The 15,146-nt window shown below is 32.9% G+C and overlaps 1 protein-coding gene across 1 annotated transcript in view; it reads right to left on the reverse strand.

Moving 5' to 3' along the window:
- LOC107687923 (piezo-type mechanosensitive ion channel component 2-like) overlaps window positions 1-12,335 on the reverse strand; it is a 91,512-nt gene extending 79,177 nt beyond the window's left edge. Inside the window, 2 exon segments of the mRNA XM_016485412.1 lie at window positions 4,799-4,894; window positions 12,272-12,335. Coding sequence (XP_016340898.1) covers window positions 4,799-4,894; window positions 12,272-12,335 — 160 coding nt within the window.
- Window positions 12,336-15,146: the final 2,811 nt, after the last annotated feature.

Genomic DNA, 15,146 nt, shown 5'->3' on the forward strand with positions numbered 1-15,146 from the left:
ACTTTTTGAGCGCAAAGAAAACAAAAATAACAATTTATTAACAATTATTCTTGAAAAAGAAGGAGAAAGCACACACATGAACGTAATCTGCGTAATCAGCGTTGTTTATGCTTAGGGGAAAGCGTGTGTATGCATTGTGATACATTGTGAGACGTAACTCAGGGGAGAAGAATTGTTAAAAAAATTATGTTATTTTTGTTTTCTTTGCGCTCAAAAAGTATTCTTGTAGCTTCGCAAAACTGAAGTTGAGCCACTGATGTCACATGGACTGTTTTACCGATGTCCTTACTACGTTTCTGGACCTGGGAACATTACAGTTGCGTTGCTGTCTATGCAGGGTCTGAGAGCTCTCACATTTCATCAAAAATATCTTAATTGGTGTTCCGAAGATGAACGAAGGTCTTACGGGTTTGGAACGACATGAGGGTGAGTAATTAATGACAGAATATTCATTTTTGGGTGAACTACCCCTTTAACAGAACCTGACAGAAGACATTGATTCACCCCAGTGTGTTAGATAACATTACAGAAAAATACGGCCAATATCACACAGCTTCAGACATCACAAATAAAACACTTACCAAAACCAACAAACACTTCGAATCCTTCTCCTTTTACTAAAACAAACACTTTCAAGCTTAATACACCTGAGATTCTTGAGAAACATTATAGAAATCACATAACGGGGTCATTTTCTCAGATTCCTATAACTGCATCTTATTCAAGGTATATATTACACAGCATTTATTATAATGGGTTTATGTGACTGTCAGGATTCTGGACTGTCTGTTGTGTTTTACCTCTGTCTTAGTTCCTGTTTTCCTTTTTTGGTCATGTTTCCTGTTCTTGTTTAGTGATTGATGATTCCGCTCACCTGTGTTTGTAATTATCCTGTGTTTATAAGTTCCTGTCTGTTCCTTAGTTCTTCGTCGGGTCTACTTGTTGCGAACGTCTTCCTTGTGCTCTGTGTCTCCCTGTTGGATTATTAAAGACTCTCGTTTTGTGAATTCTCCACGTCTCCTCGTTCCCTCGTTCCCGTGCTCCAGCGTATTGTGACAGAAGACCCGACCAAAATAGTTACCTCCGTGTGTTCCCTCTGTTTTTGTTTCCATTTTTCCTCAGTGTTTTGTTTCCGTTGTGTCCATGGATCCCCTCCTTCGTCCTGAAAACCTCCTCCTCCTGCTGGAGCAGGGGGAGAGATCGCTTGAGGGCCACACCAGACTGTTCCTGGTGCTTGCCAACCTCTCCAGCTACCTGGATGACACGCTCTGTGCATTCTATGACGGCAGTTTAAACTCCGCGTACAGAGCGCCGTCGTCCGAGGAAGGCCCTCGAGTGAATTTCGCCGCCTTTGTGAAGTGGACACTGGCGAGGAATCTCCGTTCCATGCCTGTTCCCAGGAGAATCTCGCCAGTTCCACACCCGACCTAGTGCCCAGCTCACCATCTGCCCGATGCGCGGAGCGCATGCCCGAGCCCACCGCTGACGGAGAGCCGGAGCCCGCCGCAACCGACAGGACCAGAATGAGACCAGTTTTGTCTGGTTCTGTCTGTTGTCAGTACAGAAGTGCATGTGTGAATCTGCATGTTTGCACGCACCTCTTTTTCCACCTTTTTGTATGTTGACTGAAACACAGCAGATGATTATGATACACAGACACCTGCAGGCATTTCTGTTTTCCAATTGCATAACCCAAAAAGGTTGCAAAACACTAGCATCCCATTATATTGTTTCTTTATAGTCTACGTTTCCAACATTGCATAATCGCATCTGCATATTACCACAAATAGGATCCAAATGAGCGTCTGATAAATCTGTATGAACTGTGAAGCCCAGAATGCATTGCTCTTACTATGAGCACAGGTCTGCTTGACTATTGATGTCCTCTTTCTCTTTCATCTTATTCCATGAAAACCTTCTCTTATTCATAATTAACAATCAGAAAACAAACATCCGAACACACCTCCAGAAATGTGCTGCCATGAACAGAGCAGAAATGGACCAGACGTTCAGAAAACAACGTCATTATTCACTCTAATGTATATTAGATAATATTTAAAATGCACTACTGTTCAAAAGTTTTGGAGCCAATAAGATTTTTTTTAAAGAAATAAAAAAAAATTTTCAGCAAAGATGCATTAAATTGATCAAAAGTGACAGCAAAGACATTTAAAATGTCACAAAAGTTACTATTTCAAATAAATGCTGTTCTTTTGAACTTTCTATTCATCAAAGAATTTTGAAAAATAAAAAATGTATCAAGGTTTCCACAAAAATATGAAGCAGCACAACTGTTCTCAACATTGATAATAATCAGAAATGTTTATTGAGCAGCAAATCAGCATATTAGAATGATTTCTGAAGATCATGTGACACTGAAGACTGGCGTAATGATGCTGAAAATACAGCTTTGATCACAGAAATAAATTATATGTTAAAAGACATTCTAACAGAAAACAGTCATTTTTAATTGTATTCATATTTAATTTTTTTTCTGTTTTTACTGTATTTTTAATCAAATAAATGCAGCCTTGGTGAGCAGAAGAGCCTTCTTTCACTATGCTGATTTGTTTCTAACAATTTATGCATAAAATTAGCATATTATATTGTGACATTTAAATAATGGTTTGATCTTTGACATCATATTTAAAAGTTTCTCTCACAGTCTTTCATTTATATTGGCCTTATCAAGCTCAATAGCTTAACTCTATAATGGGAATAAAAATCACACTGATCAGTTTCTCTAACGCTTAAACCTTCCTCGTCTCAGCAGATTAACGTCCTCATCAAATATTCAGCATGATCAGCACACCTTCATTGCATCCTAAATCTTGGTCTTCCTCTAAGTGCATGAGTAAGTTCTTCCTCTGAACAAAAGCCACAAATCACCATCTATAGGGTCTCCTGACTGTAGTTGTTTCAATCAATGTTTTGTTAACACTTCTGCTCCATTGGATTTTCTGCATGAGGCACTAACGGCGGTTTCAGGAGACGGATGCGCTTCCTGCATGGCATTTGTGACGCTTAGGGAAGAGTTAGTGCTGGTGCAGTGATGATTCTCACCTTGCATGGTTATACTGGAGGGTTCGGGGAACAGCGGGATGAGGAGGAGGTACAGGAGGTAGATGAAGGACAGTCCATTGTACCTGAACAGACATGCTGCAGAGAGAAGATATCAACATGTTAGAGTAATCTAGAGTTTAAACAAAACAAAACAAAAAAACATGATGTTATACGGCATCTCTCATTTTTAAAAACATAAAGCCTGAAACAACGCTCACACAGATGAAAATATGGTAAATAAATAACAGGTATGTAACCATAATATGACACTTTGGCAAATAAAATAAAATAACATTTATTTAGATTATATTATTTGTTAATGAATTATTTACATTATACTGTGTATATATTATATTATATTATTGTAAATGAATTAATGAATTAATTATTGAATAAATATAGAAATAAATAAGTATTTACGATATATTATTTTTACTATGTAAATTAATGTGTATTATTTATATTATATTATTTGTAATTAAATAAATAAATACTATTTATTATTTATAGGTGAATGAATGAAGGAATGAAAATTTACATTTATATTATATGCAAATGTATGAATAAATAAATATTATTTAAATGATTTGTAAATGAATGAATATTACTTTCATTATATTGTTTATATTATATTATTTGTAAATAATATTATTTACATTATATTTATAAGTGAGTGAGTGAATGAATTAATGAAAATGTACATTTATATTATATGCAAATGAATGGATAAATATTTACATTATTTGTAAATGAATTAATATTATTTACATTATATTGTTTATATTATATTATCTGTAAATAAGTAAATAAATATTATTTACATTATAAGTCAATGAATGAAAGATTGTTTGCATTATATATAAATGAATGACTGAATCTGTTCTTTTGAACTTTCTATTCATCAAAGAATTTTGAAAAATAAAAAATGTATCAAGGTTTCCACAAAAATATGAAGCAGCACAACTGTTCTCAACATTGATAATAATCAGAAATGTTTATTGAGCAGCAAATCAGCATATTAGAATGATTTCTGAAGATCATGTGACACTGAAGACTGGCGTAATGATGCTGAAAATACAGCTTTGATCACAGAAATAAATTATATGTTAAAAGACATTCTAACAGAAAACAGTCATTTTTAATTGTATTCATATTTAATTTTTTTTCTGTTTTTACTGAATTTTTAATCAAATAAATGCAGCCTTGGTGAGCAGAAGAGCCTTCTTTCACTATGCTGATTTGTTTCTAACAATTTATGCATAAAATTAGCATATTATATTGTGACATTTAAATAATGGTTTGATCTTTGACATCATATTTAAAAGTTTCTCTCACAGTCTTTCATTTATATTGGCCTTATCAAGCTCAATAGCTTAACTCTATAATGGGAATAAAAATCACACTGATCAGTTTCTCTAACGCTTAAACCTTCCTCGTCTCAGCAGATTAACGTCCTCATCAAATATTCAGCATGATCAGCACACCTTCATTGCATCCTAAATCTTGGTCTTCCTCTAAGTGCATGAGTAAGTTCTTCCTCTGAACAAAAGCCACAAATCACCATCTATAGGGTCTCCTGACTGTAGTTGTTTCAATCAATGTTTTGTTAACACTTCTGCTCCATTGGATTTTCTGCATGAGGCACTAACGGCGGTTTCAGGAGACGGATGCGCTTCCTGCATGGCATTTGTGACGCTTAGGGAAGAGTTAGTGCTGGTGCAGTGATGATTCTCACCTTGCATGGTTATACTGGAGGGTTCGGGGAACAGCGGGATGAGGAGGAGGTACAGGAGGTAGATGAAGGACAGTCCATTGTACCTGAACAGACATGCTGCAGAGAGAAGATATCAACATGTTAGAGTAATCTAGAGTTTAAACAAAACAAAACAAAAAAACATGATGTTATACGGCATCTCTCATTTTTAAAAACATAAAGCCTGAAACAACGCTCACACAGATGAAAATATGGTAAATAAATAACAGGTATGTAACCATAATATGACACTTTGGCAAATAAAATAAAATAACATTTATTTAGATTATATTATTTGTTAATGAATTATTTACATTATACTGTGTATATATTATATTATATTATTGTAAATGAATTAATGAATTAATTATTGAATAAATATAGAAATAAATAAGTATTTACGATATATTATTTTTACTATGTAAATTAATGTGTATTATTTATATTATATTATTTGTAATTAAATAAATAAATACTATTTATTATTTATAGGTGAATGAATGAAGGAATGAAAATTTACATTTATATTATATGCAAATGTATGAATAAATAAATATTATTTAAATGATTTGTAAATGAATGAATATTACTTTCATTATATTGTTTATATTATATTATTTGTAAATAATATTATTTACATTATATTTATAAGTGAGTGAGTGAATGAATTAATGAAAATGTACATTTATATTATATGCAAATGAATGGATAAATATTTACATTATTTGTAAATGAATTAATATTATTTACATTATATTGTTTATATTATATTATCTGTAAATAAGTAAATAAATATTATTTACATTATAAGTCAATGAATGAAAGATTGTTTGCATTATATATAAATGAATGACTGAATGAATGAATATTTGCATTTAATTGTTTATATTATTTGCAAAAAAATATTATTATTATATTACAATATTAGTAAGTAAATAAATAAATAAATATTTAGAAAAAAAGGTTTCTGCCTTTTTTTTTTAAATACATATATTATTAACATTTCATGTTTTAATATGAAGATGAACACATCTGTGAGAATCCATTTAAGTAAGATCATGTCAAATCACAGGGTCTCGTTTACAGGCTTCAATTGAATGTCCTCATAGACCTTTAGTCTCCATCTGCGCATCTGACAAACCATTCAGTGCCACACACACACTCACACTCACACACACACACACACACACACACACACACACACACACACACACACTCACACACACACACACACACACACACACACACACATGTGGAGAGTTTCCTGAAGTTACCAGAATATCTGCTCTGATTCTCTTTTTCCATGAACTTTATTCATCACTGGACAGAAAGATGCTCCGGAAACTAAATAAAGCACTGTGTCATGACACGGCTTGAGTTTACCATCTAGACGAGAGTAAGGGCATTTGAAAATCTTGTTGTTAATCTTGCAAGTTTGCCATTTTATGAGCTGATGCTGTGAATATCACACACACTTATTTCACTACCAAACAGGGAGCTCAGCAGCAGACCAGACAAAAATTACATCCTACTCTGGAAAAGTCAAAAGAAAACTCTCAGAAGACGCCAATAACGACAAAAATATGATTACATCACCATCTACAAACTGCCAAAATACCAATTATACTGTTTAAGATTGTTAAACAGCCAATATATCTCTATTCCCTACTATACAAACAACATTTGTGACAGAAAAAGCAAGAATGACAATAAAAGGGTGAAGTAAAAGTGCAGATATCACAGCCACAGGGACTTTCCACTGCAGTTAAAGAGTCTTAAATATTGAACCATATTGGCAAACTTGAGCACTATATGGAAAGGTGATATTAAAATGAAAATCAAAAACCAGTACAAACCCAGACAGACATTATAATGCATCATTTTATTGTGATCTCAATATGTTCACATAAAAATGATGTTTTGTCTAAAGACTCTGAGTATAGTGCTGAATATGGATGGGAATCATAAGGAATTTAATGATTCTGGTCCAGGTTATGATTCCAGTGCCTTAATGATTCCATTACCGAGTGTTTTAGTACTTCTGTGGAAGCACCAAATACTTTATTCCAACTATAACATGCCATACTTAAGGAAACCTATTATTACAGTCAGAAGCACAAACTATTAATAGCATTAAAACTGTATTAAGTACAATTTACTACATTAACTGTATGAACAGAATGCAATGCAAGTCATTCTCGATAAAAACATTTATAAAAAAAAACATAATATGTAAATAGAAAAAAGTAAGCAGTCATTAAAACAAAACAAAAAAAATTATTTGAACACTAATTTGCACACTTAGACACTATTTTGAAAAACCAATAATGTAATATCAAGAACCTTTGTTAATGTTAAACTCATGAACCTTGTATAGCAAATTAATTAATTAGTTAAATATAATAAAAAGTATCTATTAGATACATGCATATATTTCACATATATATATATATATATATATATATATATATATAAACTAAAACTGAAATAAAAAAATTAATGAGCATATATAGGCATGTTAAAAATAAATAAAAATGACAACACACAAAAAACTACTAAAATGTACCAGAGTTATTATAGTTAACTAAAAATAATAACAATGATAATACACTTTCATTACTTAAAATAAAATAAACTAATAAAAAGAAAAATATTTTTTATTTCAGCTAGGTGCAAATGCAACATTTCTCATTTTTATTTTTATTTAACTTGCTGTAGTAAAATAACTAAAACTGAAAAAAAAACTATACAGACATTAAAAAACTAATACAAATTACAAAAACAGACAAAATTACTAACATTTTAACCAAAAAGCAAAATATAAAAATAAAATACTAATTCAAAATATGAAGAAAAAAAAAACTATAATAGTATTTCAATGATCCTAAAATTACACTGACTCAACCCTCAGTTCATAAAAACAAAATATGTATTTACTATAATGAAATTACAATGAAAGTCTAAGAGGTAGGGCATTACACTGGAATAAACATTAAAATACACTGTTTTTGAAAGAATATCCACAATACTTAAACATTAAAGGAGTTAAAATGAGCCTAGTGTGATAAAATCACGAACCTTTTAACACATAACTAGTTAATCCAGTAATATAAAATATATATATAAATTTTGTTGTTACTTTTAACACATAACTAGTTAATCCAGTAATATAAAAAAAAAATAATATATATATATATATTTTTTTGTTACTTTTAACACTTAACTAGTTAATCCAGTAATATGACCGCTAAAGAGCTGATTTAGACAATTTACAGCTAAAATAACACATTTCTGTACAAATAAAAAAAATACTCTAGGTAGAATTTGATTTCTCAAACATTTCTAACCAAGAGAAACAAAAGCATCTGCTAGTAAATTTCACAAAGAAATAGCAAGTAACTGCTATTTCTGCTTTCCATTTAATCTTGCTGCTGTCTAGGAGAAACAGCAGAGATATTAAAGAGCACTTCTTTGTGATTACTCTTTCATACGGACAGACATCCGTCAGATGCTGACAAAGTCCAACGACACTCCAACACAGACTCTCAAACATCTCAAGACCTGCTCACGTTCCAACATGAACATTCAGCGCTCCTGTCCATCCTGAGCGGATGACCTTTGCTCAGTACTACTTCAACCAAAAAAATAAAATCATCAAATATTAAAGGTGTGTTTACGATAATGGGCAGCCGATTCTTCTCTCCTCTGATGCCACATTATTAATTCATGCAGTTAAAACGACTTTCCACCGATTAATGGAGATGCTCCATGTCTTGGCAATTGCGTTTGGAGGAAAAAAAACAGAAAGGACTTAGGTTGTCAACAGATACATTACCATTAGTGCTGGGCGGTATACCGGTTCATACCGAATACCGGTGTTTATTTTTGTTATGATATGAATTTTTAAAATACCGCAATACCATGTGTTTAAGTGTATGTTAAAAAACGTTCGGAACGCGACACTGTTTGAAAGGGGTCCCTTTTCACTGTTGCACTGTGGTGAAGGATCAGCTGTACGTGTTACTAAGCGTGAAAGTTCCGAAACTGAAGCTGTAGAACTAATAGAACGTGATGACACAGAAGAACTCGCATTGACCGCCACAAATATCCACCGCCTCCTGCCATCAGCTCCTGCGTCTCACACACACGAGCGTGACTTTAGCACTAGATTTAGCAACTTTCAGACCCTTTTAGCGGCTTTTTTCCATAGAATATTCATACTGACAAACCTACAGACTGAAAAGCTTCTAGATTCATTTAATGATGGTAAAATCGACAGCAAGTACCAACAGTATAAAAAAAAACATCGAAAAAAAGGCTTCCAAAAATGGTCGCTGAGTGTAAAAGGACCATAAGCTTCCAAAACTGTGAAAAACTAAACCTCACACTATTATACAGACGGCTCTACACACAACAAAATTACTAAATGTCCCAGGGTTATTATAATTACTTATAAAAACTTTAACTAAAATAAAAATATATTAATAAATTGAACTTATTTTATTCCAGTTAGTTGCCAAGGCAATATTTCTCAATTTCATTTTAATTTAATTTGATGTACTAAAATAACTAAAACTGAAATAAAAAATGTACACAATATGGGCATATTAAAAAATAATAATAATACAAATGTCAAAAACACAACAAAATGACTAAACACCCCAGGGTTATTATATATAATAGCAAAAATGACTAAACACCTCTAGGTTATACTAAAACCATAAAGAGTACTACTTGAATCAAAAATAAAAATATTTAAAAAACTGAACTTGTTTATTTCAGCTATTTTAGACAAGAGACAACATTCATTTTAATTTAACTTGATATACTAAAATTACTAAACCTGCTCTACACACTTCACACTAACCCTTCATTACTGTTATTTTATTCATGCATTTAGTCATTCATTGTTTTTTTGTTTTTTAGTACTGATATTTTTTCAATGTCAATGTTTATTAAAACTGCAATTTACAACAATCAATCAATCAATCAATTAATGCATAAGTCCCAGCTGTCAAGAATATAGAGATGGGAATAGAATAAGTGTCTAATAATGTCACAAATAGAAAATTTTTTTTTGAAAATGTGTAAATAATCATTACTATAAATGGCCGGGCCAGAATGGAATCATTCAGAATTAAAAAATAAATAAATACGAATAAAGAAGCATATAAAATCACTCCATATGTTTTATGCAGAAGTCACTGGTGTCGAATGTCTCTTTAAAACACTCGGAGGGGTTTCATCTATTACTCTGTCAATAATCTATGACATCAACTCAAACACTCGTTATCAGATACACTCCACAGAACAATTAACCAGCCACAATCACTGCCGACGAGTAAAACCACATTAGGACAAACAGTGATTAATAATCATTGATCCTGCATGTTTTACTTCAGGTGAAGTCCAGACATAAAGCTGTCTGACAAAAACAGCACTACTGTCTTAAATCATGATGGATGCATGTTATTAAACATATTAAAACATTTAATAGAGCAACCAGAGGAGGAGTTCATTATTGTGACATTCATATATTTTGCCAATTTTCTCTACTCAGAGCCAACATTTCACTTAAATAAAATAAAGTAAATAAAACACTGCAGTTTTGCACATAAGACCGTACAGGGTTAGTTCTCAAAAGTCCAATTATACAAATTATATACACCCTCATACAAATATATATATACACATTTTTCGGTAGCAGTGGTTTTGTACAGTATGTTCACTTCCACAAATTAAGAAATTTTGTGAATCTTATCCTCGAAAATAGCAATTTTATCAAATTAATTAAAATTTCTGAACCAAAAACAATGCCTTTTAAACTTTGTTTCATGAATTTTGTGTTTAGTGATCAGTTTATGGTTCATATTTTACAGAAAAGCCCTAAAAAAAATCATAGATTTTAAATACAGCTATATGTTGTTAAAAATGTCTTTTCGTTTTGTCGCAGAAATTAATAAATAAATACATGAATAAAAATACACACTACACTGTAAAAAATGATTGTGATTTTAACAGTAAAAGACTGTAAAAATGCTACAGTAAAAACCTGTTAACTGGTTAACAATAAGTTTCCATACTATATACAGTGAATAAATGTAATTACATTTGATGTAATTTACAGTAAAATACTGTTAAGTGAAAAAGAAAAAGCCATTGTATTATTTACAGTGAAAAACCGTAAATTGACACTCCCAGAATTCCCTGCATGACACTTCATATTTGATGTTTTTTTGTTGAAATAACATGTTTCTTCTTAGTTTTTTTCTTATCAGTTGTGTACATTAGGGTGTACATCTTACATCTAATGTTGTTAAATTAATGTTTATTGCATTATTTCAGTATCATGTGTGTCACCATGATGGGGTTTAATGTTTGTGTGAATGACACTGTCCTCCTTCTACTGTATATATAAGTATTGTCCTCCTCAGCTCGTAGAAAAGCTGTTTGTGATGAGCTTTGGTTCATCATGTGACTTTCTCATCACCACCCGTTTTTGGTGGTTATCAGTGCATTACAATGGTTCAAAACAGATATTAACACTTCAATATGTTGGTTTATTAACATTACATCAGTTAATGAAATACGGTATTTTATTGTGAGTTTAAGTTAAGTCTGTAAAACCTAAAATGTTGCTACCATATTTTTTACAGTGAAGTTCTGGCAACCACAGCTGCCGGTATTTTACCGTAAATGTCACAGATTTTTTTTTTACAGTGTAGAATTTACAATATATTTTCAACAACACAACTGTATTTCAAATCTATTATTGTCTATTTAAGGACTTTCTGTAAAAATACACAATAGAATTTAAAGTGTGACAACTAGCCCGTTTATCCTACACCGCAAAAATAAATAAATAAATGGTATTTCGAAGATTACTGGAGTACGTTTTAGAAAGAAAATACTATTTCAGTTTTTCTACTTCGAAATTTCATGTTGAATTCAGTGTATACTTGCTGTGTCTTTGCGAAATTTACTAGCAATTTTTGATTGACAAAGTTTTCCTTACACACTTTTCTTGTACTTGAGCAGCCTTTTAACACTTACTTTGTAAATTGGTAAGTATAATAACGCAGTACTATAATATTTAGAAAAATTATTTGAACCCAGAATTTAAAGACTAATCAAATATATGTGATCTATATGTGTGGAAAACTACGAAAATTATGAATACGGAAAAATATCAAATATACACTGAAGATGATGGGCAAAGCGCCCTTCTACATACAAACTTTTCTATTCTTCGTAAAATGTCAGTTTATATGAACTTCTGTCTTCGTATAAGATTTTTTAACTATTCTACTTAAATTCAAACAGTATTTGACAGATCAAGAGCTGCATGATCATCCGCACCTGCCGCGTAACGGAGAAACTGCGCATCTCCACATTGAGCACTGACGCAAAACCCTCCGAAACCCTCAACCCCCAAGTGTTGATGGAGACGCTTACCTGCCGCCAGACACACTGGCAACAGCACTCTGAAGATCAGACCACACACCAGCTCAGAAGCCATCGCGCTCAGATGAGAAGGACTAACTGCAGCATCCAGCAGCCAGATGTCCTGGACCCGGGACGGGACGGCATCCTTCGAGCGCCTTTACACCGGATCCTCCATGCGTCCTGCACGAAAACTTCCAGTTAAGGACTCCCTTTGTCTAAAAAAGTGCTTTATGTGTGTCTCGAGTGGGTGAAAGTGTCTGATCTAACTCATGATGATATGGAGATGTGGTGTTCGTTTGCGCAAAGTCCTCGTTTTCTCCTGCGCCAGAGCGCGCGCCGGATGCGTCCGAAGTACCGCGTGAATCCTGGAAAAATCTCTTCGTATCCTGTGGCACCCAAGTTCTTTAAGGCTAAATAAACTATCCCTTGATCACCTAAAGTCACTCATGTCGAAGGCGTCCTCACTTCCATCTCCACACAGCTGCTCTGAAAGCTACAGGCATTCCGGTCAATGACAAACGCCCGTTCGTGAGTGATGGAGCGCGGGTCCAATCAGCGGCCGCGGGGGGCGGGGCCTGCGAACCCTGAGGGACACTCCATTTGACTGCTGTTTTACTAGAAACTCATCATCATTACAAAGTGCTTCTAGAAAAGATTTGATCACAGTCATGCACTTTTATTTTTTTTTGCTGACTAAGTCAGCTCTTCCGTACACTACAGTTCAAAAGTTTGGGGTCAGTACATTTTTATTCTTTCTTTTTTTGAAATAAATTAAAACGTGTATTCAGCAAGGATGTGTTAAATTGTTAAGAAGTGATTGCAAAGATTTATATTGTTAGACTTTTTATTCATCAAAGAATCCTAAAACAACGTATAGCAGTTTCCAAAAAAAAAATATTTGGCAGCACAACTGTTTCCAGCACTGATACTTTTAATAATAAATCAGCATATTAGAATGATTTCTGAAGATCATGTGACACTTTATACTGGAGTAATGGCTGATGGAAATTCAGCTTTGCATCACAGAAATAAATTATATTTTAAAGGATATTAAAATAGAAACCATTATTTTATATTGTAATAACATTTTGTAAGATTATTGTTTTTTTTCTGTATTTTTGATCAAATAAATGCAGCCTTGATGCACATAAGACACTTCTTTAAAAAACATTACAAGTCTTACTGATCCCAAACTTTTGACCGGTAGTTGAATGTCAAATACATACATACATTTGTGCTACTTACCTTAAAAACATAGTAAAATCAAAAAGTCCTAAAGAATTTGCCATTTAAATCTGTGAAAAGGCAGAAAACTGAAGGATTTTGAAGAAATAAAAACAAATTATGACAAAATGAAGAAGAAACATTTCAGGATGCGATCTATTTCTAAATGTCAATGAGTCTCACTGATTATGTGAAATTATCATGTGAAATTCATCCTTAATAATGATATTCAGGCATTATGAAGACATTAAAACACCCAAACACGTTACGCAGAAAACAATCAGTGAAAAAAAAAAAACATAAGAGGGGACTAAATAACAACGGTCTCAAGTGTTCAAACCATCATAAATTAATTATATCAATCATAATCACATCAGACAGGGAGTTAGTTGCTTTAAAATAGCCATCCTTTCTGTTGGTTGCTTCCCCCTTAAAACTACAGTAGCTTTGTGTTTTAACACTGTACTAAGCATCCTTGTTGTTTTATAACCAAAGATCTAGTAAAGAAGCTTTTGTTTGCATCTAGTTTGCTTCCCTGATGTCTAATTCCACCAGAGATATTGAACAACTACTGCAGTTGTGCCAAACAGCCCTGCTGTTCCCTTCAGGTTAGCAGTGGATATGTGATCTAACGCTGCAGGTGAGGCAGCATCAATAATGCATCTGACATGGTGTTTGTTCATTAATGGTGTTGATTATAGGAGATCTGAGAGCAGCTCTCATGCTCTTTAAAAACCGCACATCAACTCTCGGCCTCAGGATGGCATCAAAATTTGAACACAAAGCACTTACACTGGATTAATTACCAGGATGTTTAATTCCTTGGCTGTCATAAGTAGCTAATAATAGAATAATGTCTATAATCCATATACTTAGTTGTCTGCATACACATTTATTAGCCCTCACATATACACACAGATGCAGACAATTAGAGATGGAACATTAAGCATAAATATTTCAAACAGAAGTACCTTCAGTTTGAATCACACAAGACGATGAAGCAACCATCAATGAGCTGCTTTTACAACTGCTAACATGTTTTCTGTGGAAAATCCTCACTGGCAGTGTTTAGGAAATTGATCCTGTCTGGCTGTACAGTCACTTTTTAAATCACATTTTATACTAAATCCAATTTAGGAAAAAGTCACTAGCAAACATTACATAATAAAAATATCAAACGTTCTTTAATAGGGTAACACTTTAGTTTAGGGACCAATTCCCACTATTAACTGGTTGCTTATTAGCAAGCATATTACTAGCACTTATAAAGCACATATTAATGCCTTATTCTGCATGACCTTATTCTAGATCCCTTAATCCAACCTCATACCTATACTTAACAACTACCTTACTAACTATTACTAAGCAGCAAATTAGGAGTAAATTGAGGCAAAAGTTGTAGTTAATAGTTAGTTAATAGTAATTATTGGATCTTAAAATAAAGTGTGACCTTTAATGGTTTTGATCAATAACAACTTGTAGCTGTTCTTGTGTTGCAATAATGAGATTTCTTTTCATGTTTCATTACAGGTTCTTCAGATCAGTGTTTTAGTTTATGGGTTCCTTAAATCACATTCAAACACAAACACACACACACACACACACACACACACACACACACACACACACACACACACACACACACACACATACACACGTT

The sequence above is a fragment of the Sinocyclocheilus anshuiensis genome, unplaced genomic scaffold, assembly GCF_001515605.1.
Source record: "Sinocyclocheilus anshuiensis isolate Anshui unplaced genomic scaffold, SAMN03320099.WGS_v1.1 scaffold293, whole genome shotgun sequence".
Lineage (NCBI taxonomy): Eukaryota > Metazoa > Chordata > Actinopteri > Cypriniformes > Cyprinidae > Sinocyclocheilus > Sinocyclocheilus anshuiensis.